The 14,584-nt window shown below is 38.0% G+C and overlaps 1 protein-coding gene across 2 annotated transcripts in view; it reads left to right on the plus strand.

The window, feature by feature from the left end:
* Positions 1-1,036: 1,036 nt before the first annotated feature.
* The window catches only part of SHOC2 (SHOC2 leucine rich repeat scaffold protein), a gene marked incomplete at its 5' end in the record, with an annotated part of 38,968 nt that continues 25,420 nt past the window's right edge, over positions 1,037-14,584 (plus strand). For both annotated transcript variants that reach the window (XM_082002558.1, XM_082002559.1), the window contains one exon: positions 1,037-1,739. In XM_082002558.1, the coding sequence (XP_081858684.1) occupies positions 1,037-1,739 (703 nt within the window). The remainder of the gene's footprint in view (positions 1,740-14,584) is intronic.

Here is a 14,584-nt window from a genome sequence, read left to right on the forward strand (position 1 = left end):
CTTTGATGCATGATGATTTTGTAAATATGTAAATGGGGCTCTATAGGTTTCAGACATCTGTTCATTTATTAGGCTGCATTATATTAGTTGGGAGGTTGAAATTCAAGATATGTTATATCCTACTGTCATGAGAAATTCCTTCATAATTTTGCTTGTCTTGAAGCCATAGTGTATTATTTCTTCTGAGCTTTCAGTTGACTTTTTGATAGATTTATTTTAAAAATCCTTATGTTTTTGTCTTCAAAGCATGTGAAGCTGGTGACAATGTTCTGCTGCACGTTAAAAGCAGAGACCTGCAGTTCAGGGCAGTCAGAAGGGAGATCTCGAGGCAAAGTGTTAATGTTACAGTAGTGTATTAGATTTCACTGTAGATTGAATCTAGACTCTTTTGTGCTGAAAGAATAAGCCTGTACAGATTTATTTGAAGAGGCGGGCACTTAAAATTATAGCAAATCTTTATTGATTGATTGAGCATGGAGGGGAGAGAGAATATTCATGTTGATGATCAGGGTGTTATGGTAAGAACTAGCTAAGATGTAAGATGGTGACTCAAATGTAGTACTGAAGGCAGTATTATGTTTAAGAATCGTACTTTTTCTTTCCTCATGTATACTAATTATTATAGCTCTTCTACCACAGTGGGTCTTCTGAGCAACGTGTAGTATTTTTGGTTTAACACGGGGTTTTTCACTGACATTTGAAGAGAAGAACAAATCATTAACCCGAGTTTGTGAGCACAGGCTTGATGTAGAAATGTTCAGCACTAACTTTGGCTTCTCTTCTCTCCTCTCTGTGTTACAGAAATACTAATACGGAACATTTGACCTTCTAATCTCTACAGCTGAATCTCCTGATACCAGGATTAAGAAAGAGTGCCTTCTGAACCAATATGTAGCAAATGGGTATCACACCTCCAAAGCTCCTCCCTTGGTTCAGCGCTTGCGTGTTTTAAGGATCCTTGTTGCCTCAGCAGTGAATTGTTCTTGTGGACTTCAGAAACAGATTTCATGTGGTGCTTGCTAAACATTGAGTCACCATGAGTAGTAATCTGGGAAAAGAAAAGGACTGTAAAGAGAAGGATCCAAAAGTTCCATCGTCAAAAGAAAGGGAGAAGGAGGCCAAAGCCTCTGGAGGATTTGGGAAAGAGAGCAAAGAAAAGGAGCCTAAGACCAAAGGGAAAGATGCCAAAGATGGAAAGAAGGACTCCAGTAGCACACAGCCTGGGGTAGCTTTTTCAGTGGACAATACGATAAAAAGACCTAATCCAGCCACAGGTACCCGCAAAAAATCCAGCAATGCTGAAGTGATCAAAGAGCTAAATAAATGCCGGGAAGAGAATTCAATGCGCTTGGACTTGTCCAAGAGGTCTATACACATGCTTCCATCAGCTATCAAAGAGCTAACGCAGTTAACAGAACTTTATTTATACAGTAACAAACTTCAGTCCCTACCGCCAGAGGTGGGCTGTCTTGTGAACCTGATGACACTGGCCCTGAGTGAAAACTCACTTACCAGTTTGCCTGACTCTCTTGATAACTTGAAGAAACTGCGCATGCTTGACCTGCGACATAACAAACTTAGAGAAATCCCTTCGGTGGTGTATAGGCTAAGCTCTCTCGCCACTCTTTACCTACGCTTTAATCGTATAACTACTGTGGAAAAGGATATCAAAAACTTGTCAAAACTCACCATGCTTAGCATACGAGAGAACAAAATCAAGCAACTACCTGCTGAAATTGGTAAGCAATTACACTGATTGAAAGTTTAATTCTATGCTTATGTTCATTTTGCAATTCAGTTAAGTATACATAAACTGCCACTTCTCCAGGTGCCCTTCTCCATGTAAAGCTTCATAAAATTGTGCTCATGATCATACTACTGCAATGTTAGCTTATATTGAGAGTTATCAATACCTTGGAGATATATATAGGAAAAAACCTAACAGAAGCCCTATTTCTTAATCTGTCATCTTAAAATCAGATGTAACTTGTTTTCATCTTTGCCTTGTGCTTTCAGACTGTGTCTTCAGAGCCCAGATGGGGCATATTTCATTTTAAGATTTATTTTTAAATCATTTATGAACTGTTGCAAGTTATAAACACATTCTGGGCATGTTAGAGAGGGGTGTGCCCATGGTAATACAAGGTAGAAAAGGTAGGTACATGCTATTACCATGAGCAAGCTGTTGGATGCCATAGCAGTTAATAATGTAGGTTAATGATTTGTGAAAGCCTCTACCTCTTATAAGTCATGAATATATTAATGTTGTATGCATGGTTGATGATTCTTATGACTTTTTAATGAATAATATTTGTTTTTTCCAAACATTGTTAGAAGAGTTTGAAAGATGGTGAAATAGGATGAAAGTGGCTTATTAATTCAAATAGTTTATTACAAAAAATGTCTGGAATAGCTGTACATCAAGAACTCCAAAGTTGTTAATAACATGTTCTGATTCATGGAAAACATCTTATGATCAGACTGTTCTCAAGCAATATTTAAACAATGTATGTGCCTCATAAAAGGGAGATTCTACCATCAGTGGGTTTTTTCTATGTAACACCAGTTTTTAAAATGCAAGCATAGCTTAGTCCCTTTAGGGAGAGGAGGAACATAAACTTCATGCAGTTCAGAAACTGCTTCAACTTTCTTCAAGTGTGGAAAAAAACTTGTAAAAGCCTTCGTAACACTGTGAGTAGTAATTCCTGTGCCCTGTTTTTAAAAGCTGATGTGGGACTTTTTCCTGTTAACCAAGCCAGTGCGTGAGTGTGTGAAGTGTTACTGAAGTTGGCCCCTATGCTCACTAATTTTGCAAAGCTTGGGAGATGCTCTTGTTCAGATCCCTAAGAGACCTTTTTCAAACCAGCAGTGTTTGCCTCTTTCTCCTGTACCTTTATATGAAAGATACATAAGATAACATGTTCTTGATAGCAGGAACTCCTGTGCACGTCTGAAACCGCTAATCATGTTACCAGCAGTGTCTAGTAAAGACAGCTTCTGTACATAGTAACAGTGAAAAAATGTGGTGAGGCTGTCATTTTTTGTTCTGAATCTGGCTCCCTGTAGCAGCTATTGGAATGGATTCTACTATAGCGACAGAAACACTTTCTTGCTATGCAAATATTAAACAGTTAATGTGGTATGTTTTCTGATGAACATGATTTTTGAGTTGGCACTAGCATCTCGGCAGTCCTGGGAATTTCCCCTGGGAGAACTAAGGAATTCTAATTTTGACCTATTTTGACGCTTCAGTTTAAGTCCAACAGCCTCTTTGAAACTTTCACTAATCAAAGGAGTCATACTGGAAATGATGGGGCTGATGTTTGCAAAAAACCCCAACCAAACACACCACATGTTTCTATATACGTTAAGAAATTGTGACCGATTTAGCAGCTTGAGCTGTATCACACAGTTGTCAGTACTTCACCTGGGTCTCTTTGTGGCTCAGTTATTAAATGTGATCTAGCAGACAGTCAGCTTCTGAGGTTCAACTGCGGATAGTACTGCATACATTTAAATTTAATACTACTGTGTGAAGAAAAAACTTTTGTGAGATGTTGCATTCCACTGTTTAGTGTTGCTCCTTTTAGAAACTTTTCGTAGGTGTGTGTGATACTGCAGACATTATTGTTGCTGCTGGAACCTCTTTGTTTCTTAAACATTTTGTTTGTTGAATTCTTATGGTGAAGTTTACATTGAAGTATATAATTTCTGTATATGTTTGTTCACGATAGTGTTGAAAGAGATCATGTATAACAGTTTTGTGGAGAAATTTAGTAATTACGTATCATGAAGGAATATATGTGACTTGCGTCTTTCCTTTGTATTTTTTTTTTATTCTTGTCTTGATACACACACAGGCAGTGTTCTCAGTTCTTTATCAAACCCTAGCTTGAGAACATTAACTACTTTACTTCTATGTCTGTATCCAGAAGTTAGTCACGCCTTTATTTGTATTGTGATAATGCCCATGTTCCTTGTTACGGGTCAGCACCTCATTGTGGAAGGCATTTTAGAAGCACAAATGCAAGACGACTGTCACCCTTATGAAGAATTTTGAAGGGAAATCACCATGTTCAACAGCATCCTTTTTTATTCAAAGTAAATTTCTCTATGTTGCCTGTGGTTGAGTCAGTTGAAAAAGAAATTAATTAAAGGATTTCTAAGTTTAAGTAACACAAATGACTGCCAAGGCGTACAGAACAGGCATTTGAAAACCTTTTTCCTCAAATAGTAAAAACAGACAAGATAGTTTCACTTTTGTAATTGATTTCTACTCACTTTCATGAATCTTTGTTCTAGTAGAAAGATGAAATGTTTGAGTTGGCAACAGCTGAAAAATGAAACTGCTAAGAAATGTATTTCTTACCTTCCAATGAAATTTCTCTGTTTCTTTAAACACTTCTTACTTCTCTCTACATTTTACATTTGCACTTTACAAAAACAACTTGCCTTTTAAATCCCAATGATTTTAATCCCCTGTATGTTTATAATACAGTTACTATATACGAGCAAACACTCTTATATTATCAGCTTGTAAATAACAAGATAAATAACAATAACACAAATTTTTGTGCTGCAAAGCGGGAAGTAAAATGAGGCCATTATCTTCTGAACATTTCAAATTCTTTTTAAAAATACTCCATTGTTCCGAGGCCTAAGGCTCACATTTCTGATGGTAAGCTAGTGTGCTTGTTAGTATTTTTGAAAATTCAAAGCTTGAATTGCTTTGAATTTGACAACCTGCTGAGTTGTCTTGCAGCAGTTAGCTACTGTGTGTTCATGTTCCCAATCTGGTATGCAACTATGTGGAGAATCCTGGGTATTGTTTACTTTGTCTTTTAGAGGTAGATGTGCTATGAAAGTTTGCCCTGGACAAAAAAAAAAAAAGAAAACCCCAGACTTCAGTTTGAAATCGGATGTTGCTACTGTTCCAGCAAAGAGCCGGCATTGAGTGTGATGGAATTGAAGTCTTACCCTGGTGCCAGAGATTTATGGTGGCTTTCACTACCACTGTACGCAAAAGTATCTGTTCTGTATAATTATAAAAGGCTTTCCAACTTTAGGACCTCATTACTTTAAAATAATGGGTCACCTGATTTGTAAGCAATCATTCAATTTAATTACTTTTCTAGGACTCTTTAGTCTCCAGCCTTATAAAAAAAAAAATTTTTCCTTCTACTGTCATTGAAAGAAGGTGAAAGTAGGTCCTGGAGTCTTAAGTGTTCTGATATTTGAGAGCTGTCTCCCAACACCCACTATGTCTATAGTTGATGTCAGTGATGTTTCCTTGTTCCTAGCTGCAGCAGTTTCCCTCTGTTGCTTACATTTGCTCTCCCATTGTATGTGCAGACAGCACTCATATTCTCCCAGCTATTACTCAGATCACAATTTTTAGCCTTGCATAAAATCTTCATTCCTTCTGTCACCCTACTGTCCATTTTCTGTGTTGTCTTATGTTTTGAACGCTGAGCATGCTTGATTAGTTTGAATATACCGCTCCAGATGAGTTTCCTTCTTTGTGCTGGAGATGGCTCTGCCTGTGCATCAGGATCATATCACAACTATGTTAGGCTTGTGATATGTGAGCACCTAAGACACCTGCACTCTTTGCCTTCTCTGTTCTCCCTCTCTGCCAGAGGTCAACCCTGAGATCCTAGTAGAAATGTACTCTTTTTTTACACTACTAAATTAGTCTCCGAGTTATTTTCTACATGCTATTACATTAGACATCTTTGTGGAGTCTAGGTTGGCTAGACTGAATAAACTAGATCTTCCATATTTTTGTAGAAAACTGTTAACTCTGTATGCCAAACTAATATTTTACTGAGCGTTCTTCAAATAACTCTTTATTTTTCTCTGTTTTCTACTTACTTTCATGCCTTTTGTTAATGTTCCCTGCAAATTCTGTTGGTCTGCATAGTGTTTAGGTGACTCTGAGGTGGTCAGAATCTCCCCTTGTTATTTCTTCTATCTTAAATTTTTAATTGATAGTCTGCAATCCTATGGCAGTGTTCCTTGTTTGATAGATGACACGTAGAAACTATACTCCTGGTCATGTGATTTGAAAATAAGTTTCTAGAAATGCTTGTCTAGAACATCGACTGCTCACTGTGCAAGCATACAGTATGAATACTTGCTAGAAATAGATTCCTTTTAGGAAAACCTGAAACTATCTCTAAAATATTTCTTAAAAGCCTGAGCTCAGTTAAAACATTTAAAAAAAATGTTGTTTGCAAAACATGTAGTTGATCAGATTTTTAGTGGTCCTGGAGACCACTTTAGAACAACTGACCTATTATGGTGTGTATTGTCTTGAGGAAAACCTGGAAGAGGTGAATCTACCAGCACTGAGCTGCTGGGAAGTAATGTGAAGTCTGGTTCTATTTTGGGCTTTCAACTGTCTTCAGTAGTTAGACAACACAAACTGAAATGAGGTGACTACACTGGGGCAAAAGTTGCTTTGCATTTAAAACAAACATTTTAGTGAGAAAGAGGAAGTGTTATTATCTATAGTTAGTAAACAGATATGTGTGTTTCTGGTCTTTTTTTATTCCAGAATGCAGTAACCTCTATTCCCTTGCATCCAGTTACTTTATTATAGGTAGGATGATGGCAATACGGTTTCCTGTCTTTTCAATATTCAGAAGGCTTCTTAATTTTAAATAGTAGTTTACTCAACTGAACTTGCTCAGGAAACCAAAAAATGAAGAAAACATTGTCTCTTGGACAGGAGGTAGATTTTAGAATGTCAGCAAAATCAGGCTCTAGGCACCGTCATTGCTACTAGTCATTTATTGGACTTCTCTTAACACTTTTCCAGCAATATATATTGCTTCTACAGTTTTAATGCAAGTGAAATAATTTTAACAGACTGCATGGTAAGCTGAGGTCTTGATATGCATTGTTGTATTTTCAAATATAAATAAATTTGTTTGAATAAGATCTAAAAATACTTAAAAATCCATGTAACTCAGTGGTGTGGAGTTTTTTTTTTTAAATCCTTTTTTTTTGCATGTTTAGCCAAAAGCTCTATTTGAGAGTAGCTGAATTACGGGGAGTTTTCATGAAATGGCTGTGCTGATGTTTAACACCATGATGCTGAAAGGAACAGTATCCACTCCCCTCCTCACAGCTTCCCAGCTGCTCAGTCCTTCAGCCTCCTTCAACTGAGCTGTTCCTTGGTGAGCTGATTTATTGCACTAAACTAACAAAACAATATTCATGGGTTTGCTACTTTTGTTGTCTATGACTTTAATTAGTTGACATCAGTGAAGTTTCAGATAAGACTGGAACTGGTGTAGGAGGAGGAGTGGGAGAGCATGAACTGGAGCAGGGAGAGCAGGGCTGCTACTTTTGCCCACACTGAGCTGTTAAATAAAATCAGCTTGGCTTGCTGCAGCTCGCTTGTGAAACCTCATGGGTAGGATTGGTCGTGTGGTATAAAAGCATGTGAACTGCGCTGCAAGTGGTTTGAAGAAGGCAGAGAGCTACTGAAAATGCATCACATATTTTCACAAAAACCTGTGTAGCTTATTGGAGTCCTGGTAGCATCAGCTCAGCCCCACCTTCCTGAAGCAATTTTTTGTTATGTTTTTATGTATAGTGGTGAGAATTCATTGATGCAAGTTTCTTGATGGCAAGGCTATTCTAAATTGCTCTTTGTGAACACAGTCTTTCTTACAAATTGCATCCTACCTACCAGTGGTGACAAATCTCAGAGTGCATCTTGCCCAGTATCCTGCTTACAACTGTAGCCCTAAGCAAACATCTACATAAAACCAGGGTAAATGTATACATGAGGCTTAACCTGACTGGTTTCCCAGATCCAGCTGTTTTCATTTCATTGATTTCTTGAGTCTGGTGCAGATTGTCTCTTTAGTAATTCTCAGTAGTCTCTTCTTCCAAGGGCTTGAGCATTTCTTTTCCTATAAACTCTTTGCATCTGTTGCAAGGTCCACAAGTTTGCCTTGAAAGTTGCTCTTGACAGATGAACTCTAGTTCTCACATACAGAGGTGGTCAGCAGTCATGCTTACCTCTGTGCCATTCACGATTTGTGTATCATTCCTCCAGATTTTGCTTCTGAATGCATTGTTTGAAGTCCATCACTTAATATATGAAGCTAGATATGGGTCCCTGGTCCCCTGTATGCATTGCTTTATATTTTATATGCCTAATTTCATCTGTCATTTTGTTGCCCAGGCACTTAGTTTTGTGAAGTTTTTCTGCGGTATCTCACTCTGCCCGTGTCTTTACTGCCTTGAATAATTTAGTATCAATCAGCAGACTTCTACTGCTGCTCAGCCCTAGATTAAAAGGTCACTGTTATGCAGATGCTGAATATATATACATACCAAGTGCAAAAGCAGAAATTACCTGTTCACTTGGCTGTTGAATTTCTGGTGGCAGCCATAAAATAAAACCTTAACAGAAAGGTTTCCATGTGGAAGCTTTGCCAGAACACAGTCTGGAGGGATAATTGTGGAAACGAGTTCACAAGGTGGACTCCAGCTTCATTGCCATATCTGGTAAATTGTCCATTCCACTGAGATCAAAAAGTTGAAGATTAGAATGGAAGAATGTGAACACTTTGAGTCAGACAGCCAGCATGAGAAGGATGAAAACCAGAGGAACTGTCTTGGGATGAGGCCAAGCAAATGCTTCAATTTGCAGGCTGTTCCTTAAACAAGCCTTTTGCATTTCTTGTATCGACAGTTTTCTTACATTCCTCCAAATTATGTTGAAGGAATTGTTTTGCACAATCAAGTTGATAATATTTTCTTTGCAAAGACAAGGTTGCATCTTATACCAGGTTTGGATATTTTTGTTGTCTTAGCACACACAGCTCAAATAGAAATAATATTGTCAACGTGGTTGAAATTATATTTGCGTAGTTTCGGCAAGTTTCTTCTGACTCCAAATATTGTGTTTTCTGTCTGTGAATGCAACTCTTATTCTATGGAGAATCTGGTCAGGGCTGTTCTGCAAGGGAAATATTTTTAGATTGTAATTCAGGGAATCTGCCTACACCAGACTTGGAATGTCTCTGAGACTCTCTTCTGTTCTTCCCTTCCCCCATCTACCCAATATTTAGATCATTTGTGGTTTCTTCAGTACTTTGAACCTCTTTTTCATAACACTTGCACCTGTTTGGTTTTCAGTAGCATAGACAGCAAACCAGATGTGTGCAGCTGCATTAGTTTATGTCTACTCACTCCATGCTGAATATAGTGCCTCCTTATTAAGTGACTTGTTAGTTGCAAAGCTTTTCAGTGATGCTCTGAATTTCATTTCCCCCTTTTTTAGCAGACCTGACAATATAGAGAAATATTTATTTACTTTATTTGTATCTAAGAACCCCTTCTTCTATTTCAGCAGTTTGAAGGAAACCAAGTTGTGTTCCTGGGCTTAGTTGGCATGCTAATGTCTGCAAACACAGTAGTTGAGAATATTTTTATATTTTTGTATTCTAATGTGATAAAAGCATGAAGCTGTGAACAGAAGCGGAATAAATATGGGCATTGATGTGTGTGTGCTGCTTCCCCAGGAGTAAGAGAAAACAACTGCTTATTTGATGCAGTTCTGGTTGCTTACCTGAGCTTGCAGGGAGGGTGAAGAACCTGATTTTGGCTGGCTTCAGCTTTGGTGTCTGGGTTCTGATGCCTGTGAAGGCTCTTGTGGGGATGCAATTTTGTCTTGTCAGCTAGTCAAATTCCTCCTGATTACATTTTCTTCAGACTGGCTTTAGGATAATGATTAAGTAGTCCTGCCTTTTTGATCTACTTGCAGAGCTTATTGGGATGATGCCCCAAGTATAATTCCAGTAAGTACTGACAGCTTGTTAAAAGTCCAGCTTGGTGTTTTGTTTTTTGTTTGGTTGGGGGTTTTTTGTTTTGTTTTTTTAAATAATATCAATGCTGCAATTATTTTAACTTTCATAAATGCTGAACAGAAGGAAATAATCGCTTCCCTCAGGCTGCCCTGCTAATGCAACCTGGTAGGTGCTCAGCCTTTATTATTTGAGAGCGAGCACACTTGTTTGACACTCAAAATGGGCATGATCCAAGATGTGCCCAGGTTCAGTTTCCACCAGGACCCCCTGGTTCTTCCCCACAGAGCTGTTCCCTCACCGGCTGATGGGAGGCTGTACTGCTTTACGGGGTTATTCCGTGCTAGGTGCAAGACTTCACCTTTTTCTTGGCAGTTCATGAGGTTCCTGTTGGTTTATTCTACTGCCCACCTCAAATCCTGCCTTAAGCCCTTGCTAAGACTGTTTCTTCTACTTGTTTCACATGTTTAAAATCTTGTTTGAACATGTTTTAATTTTATTTATATTTGTTACTTTCAGTTATAAATGATAAATAAAAAGTGTTTTGCTGTTGTGTCTTGTTGAAGCTTGTTTTAGACCAGATTTTGAGTCTTTCTTTCAGTGGAGCTTAGCGTCTGTATTTTTGAGTTGTTCCCATAACTAGATCCTGTTGTGCATTCTCCAAATTCTAAATATCTTACTGTGCTTATTATTTACTTGTATTAATATTTTAACTTTGGTACGTAAGTCACTTGTGACCATGTTAAAATTGCGTTCTTTCTACTCAGTAACTCTTCTGTGTAAGTTTATAGTTGTGCAGTAATAATTCAAAGTATCTCTGCTTAAACTGTTCTTATGGGCAGTTAGTAATGCACAGCAAAAAGTGTTAGTTGTCTGTTACAGTGATGTACTAAAACCTCATAGAGAGGGAAAAGATTCTGCAACTGTAAAATTGGTTTTTAATTTTTTCTAAAATCAGGACACTTATCCCAAAGAGTTTTATAGACAGACTAAACTTCTTTTTTTTTTTTTTTTTTTGCCAGCAGAGAACCTAGTAAGAGATGAATAGCTACCAAACTTATGGAAACTGTTTGTAACTTGTTCCCAGCATTGCTGATTTTGGATAATTATTCTTTACAAATTAGGTTATAACCAGTGTTCTGACACACCAGCCTGAAGTCTCACTAATATTTGCATTCTCCTCTTCCTTGTAGTTTCCATAAGAGTCTTGATCCTCTTGCTGTGTCATCTGGATCAGGATTTATCATGTTGTGAAGGATTTCATAATTTTCAATCTGCTTAAGTATGGGCAGGCACGGAGTTAATCCAGGCTATATTAGAAATTGTGTTTGCTGTTCGAGAGTGTTGCGCACTGAGTGAATTAGTGGTAGGAGACACTGAAGCCTCTTTGCTATTGACCTATACTCCCTGCCTATGTGACTGTTAATTTCTGTGTAGTTTTGTATTTTTTTAATGAATCTGTATTTTGTTTTTCAAATGTTCAAGAAGAATTTTCAGCCTTATGTAAGTCAGGGCATGTAACTTGGTCCTCTTGTCATAACAGGCTTTCAAGGTTGGCCATGTAATAGGACTATAATTCTGCCTCATGATGCAGAAAATATTAGTCGTTTCATAATGCTGGGGTTTTTCAGCAGGTATATTTAGTTTTGTCATACTATAACATTTAGTCTCCATGCATATGAGAACAACAGAGAGGTGATTGCTTACCCCACCTTTTTTAACGATTGTTGAGATGTACACTTAGCTGTATTTTATCAATGTTCTTAACTGGAAGGTGGTTGGGAGACCTAATAAACTATTTTATCTGAAAAAAGCATGTGAGTTGTCTGAAATTTTTATCTTGTAGAACCTTTTAAAATGTAAGTTTTTAAAAACTACATAATAGGGTGTAACTAATCGTTTTGTGAAGGCTATTTATAAAGAAACTGCTGTATGTATTTCATACAGGCATTACTTCTACTTCAAAATCTTTTATTGTCAAGCCAGCTAGTACATGCAATTTCTGTCTGCTTTCTTGGCAGACTTTGAGCTTCAATTGCTTTTTTTTTCTTTGCAATTATAGTGCAACATAGTATTAAAAAAAAAAAAAAAAAGAGGGTAGGGGGAAAAAAGCAGAAGAAAAATCCAACCCGAAGCCCCAGCACCTTCCTAATTTATTTAATAATTGTCCTGAGCATGCTTCTCACTTGAATGCAGTTGCAAGTAGTCCATAGAGAATCTTTTATTCATTACTGTGAGCTTAAGATTTGTCTATTTGGAACGTTATTTGTGGCGAAAACAGTTAGTTGATTTTACCTGTGATTAGTGTTTACCCAAAGGAGTGCTTGCCTTACTCCAGTGATTTTGGGTCTTTAAATAGTCCTTCAGTGAAGTGATACTGGAGTTGTCCATGTGGTGAACAGGAATGGGTTTTTCTTTAGTAAACTGCTTTCTGGCTAAGGCTGATTTCAAGCTGCAGCACGTTTCTAGCTGGAGTTATTTCTGTTAAATTGATTGATACGAACGTGTTTCAGCAAAGTTTATGTAGTACATCAGAAAAGAGCAAATGTTCATTCTTTTAATATGAATAAGACCACGAGCTCCTCATTAGCCATTTTTCTTTTTGTACTTTAGCAAATTTTTCATTTAGGAAAACTTTCTGTTTGATTTTGACATATTCTTCTTACCCCGGCCAAGCAAAAATGCCAAACTTCAGTTGTATTGTGGTGAAACTTATTTTCACCTTTTTTTTGAGAAGCATTTCCTTCAGTACAGTTTCCACTGTTCAGACAATAAAAAGGACACTTTCCATCACTGAAACAAGCTGGGTTTACATCGGCTCCTAGGAAAACCATTGTGCAGATGGCCTTAAGTTTGGCCTCTTTGTTCTTGCAGATCATTATTTGTTGTATCGATTGTTTATGCCATGTGTTTATCCTGGCATAATTTTTGAAAGAGCTTCTGTTGTGCAGCAGTGCAGTACACAGTGTGTCTATTGACGGGGTGAATCGCTGCAGCCAGTCGGCCGGTGAAAGAGCTGCCCCTGTTCTTCAGCTGCCAGCCTGCTTGCAGCGCACTCTCCCTGCCCAGAGCGGTTCTGGTCTCACGTACTGGTATGTTTTCAGTAGCGTTGGTCACGTTAACTGCAGTGCTGCTGGTACTCAGACCTCCGTGCATGCTGAACAGACAGCCTCTCACCCAGGAAAACAGTTAGAAATAGAGTTTAAGGAGAAGATAGGGCAGATGATGCTGATCGGCCACAGGGCGAGACCAGCATTGGTTTAGAAAGGACTGGATCCTTTTATTTCCTTATCGCTCTCTTTTCCCATACTTTTCCTTCGCAAACCACATTGATTCATCCCTTTCCCCTTCTCTAAAGATCCCACAGCTACTCTTACCATCCCAGGTTGCTCTTCCTTCCACTCCGTAGTAGGTATTCAAGCCCCATATGCAGTAACAGCCCTCAGTCTGCGAGGTGCTCTGGAGAGCCTTTCCATTTACTCGCTATGATGGGTCTCACACTGGCCATGGGGCCGACGACTCTCTTGGGACAGCCAGTATTTGGGTTCTCCCACCCACTGCTGGTCCTCTGTGTGCCTTCGCATGTGGAGATAAGCCTCTACCACATCACCTAAACATTTTTCACATTGTTAAGCATACTGGATATAAGATTTTTTTCCATACGTCATGGAGAACAACAGAAGAAATGTACCTTGAGTGCTTTTTGTTGACCTGCACACTCTTTGTGTTGTGTCTCAACAATCTAAGTTTAAAGTATTGAAAGAATTTCAAAGCTAACAGCACTTTACCTCCCCTCTCCTTCTGCCCTTAGTGGAGAAAAAAAGAACATTTTGGTGAGATGCTGTCAAACCATAAGTATTATTATGTCCAAGAGCAAGTTTCCTTACTGAGCAATGTGAACTAAAGGCTGAATATTGTATTATCTTGAAATTGCTTTCCTTAAGTCATTGTCCTTCATGATAGGGCTTTAACTTTTGCTTGATTTCTGCTCCAAGGTCTAAAATTTTTTGGGCAGTCCTTAATCTATTTTAACATTCAAATTTTTTATTAAATGCATCTTTAATATAACAATATTAAGTGTGGCTATCCAAATTAAACCAAAGTGTTAGCTTGCCCATAATTGGCTAAATAAACATGGGCATCTTGTCTTTTTTTCCCTGCCCAGAATTAGCTAGTGAGATGTTTGTTTGAAACACGTAGCTTACTGTTGTCAAAGTTTTCAGCAGGTGCAAAAATGAAGTGCAGCAAATGTTGCTGCAAAAACCCGAGTCTTTCTTCGACTTCAGCAGATGTAGAGTGGGAAGAGTCAAGTAAATGAGAAATCAGTGTGATGAAATGAAATTTATGCCACATTTCAAATTTGACATCATTGGTTTAGGTCTGAAGTGAAAACAAATGAAAACAGCAATCTTGAAGTGCAAACTATTGCCCCAAAGTGTGTGAAGATTCTTGAGCTATCTTAGTAAATGTGTGGGGTTCTTTTTTTGTTTGTTTGCTTAAGGGGATTTTGAAGTCTTCCTCAAGCTTTTCTTCCTCCTTCTATTGCCTTCTACACTTTGCTCACTTGTCTTCATGAATAACAAAAAGATGCTCCTACCACAGAACACTAACTTTCGCTCAATTTTTTCTTAAATTTGCTGTCTTCTTCGTATTAATGGCATTGAAATGTCTCGTTTATGCAGTGCTAGATACAGCATGTTTGACTATTGACTCTGGCTGCCTGGAATACACTTGAATGCTGACTTAAAAAAGCG

This window comes from Phaethon aethereus, assembly GCF_964289735.1.
Source record: "Phaethon aethereus genome assembly, chromosome: 7".
Taxonomy (NCBI): domain Eukaryota; kingdom Metazoa; phylum Chordata; class Aves; order Phaethontiformes; family Phaethontidae; genus Phaethon; species Phaethon aethereus.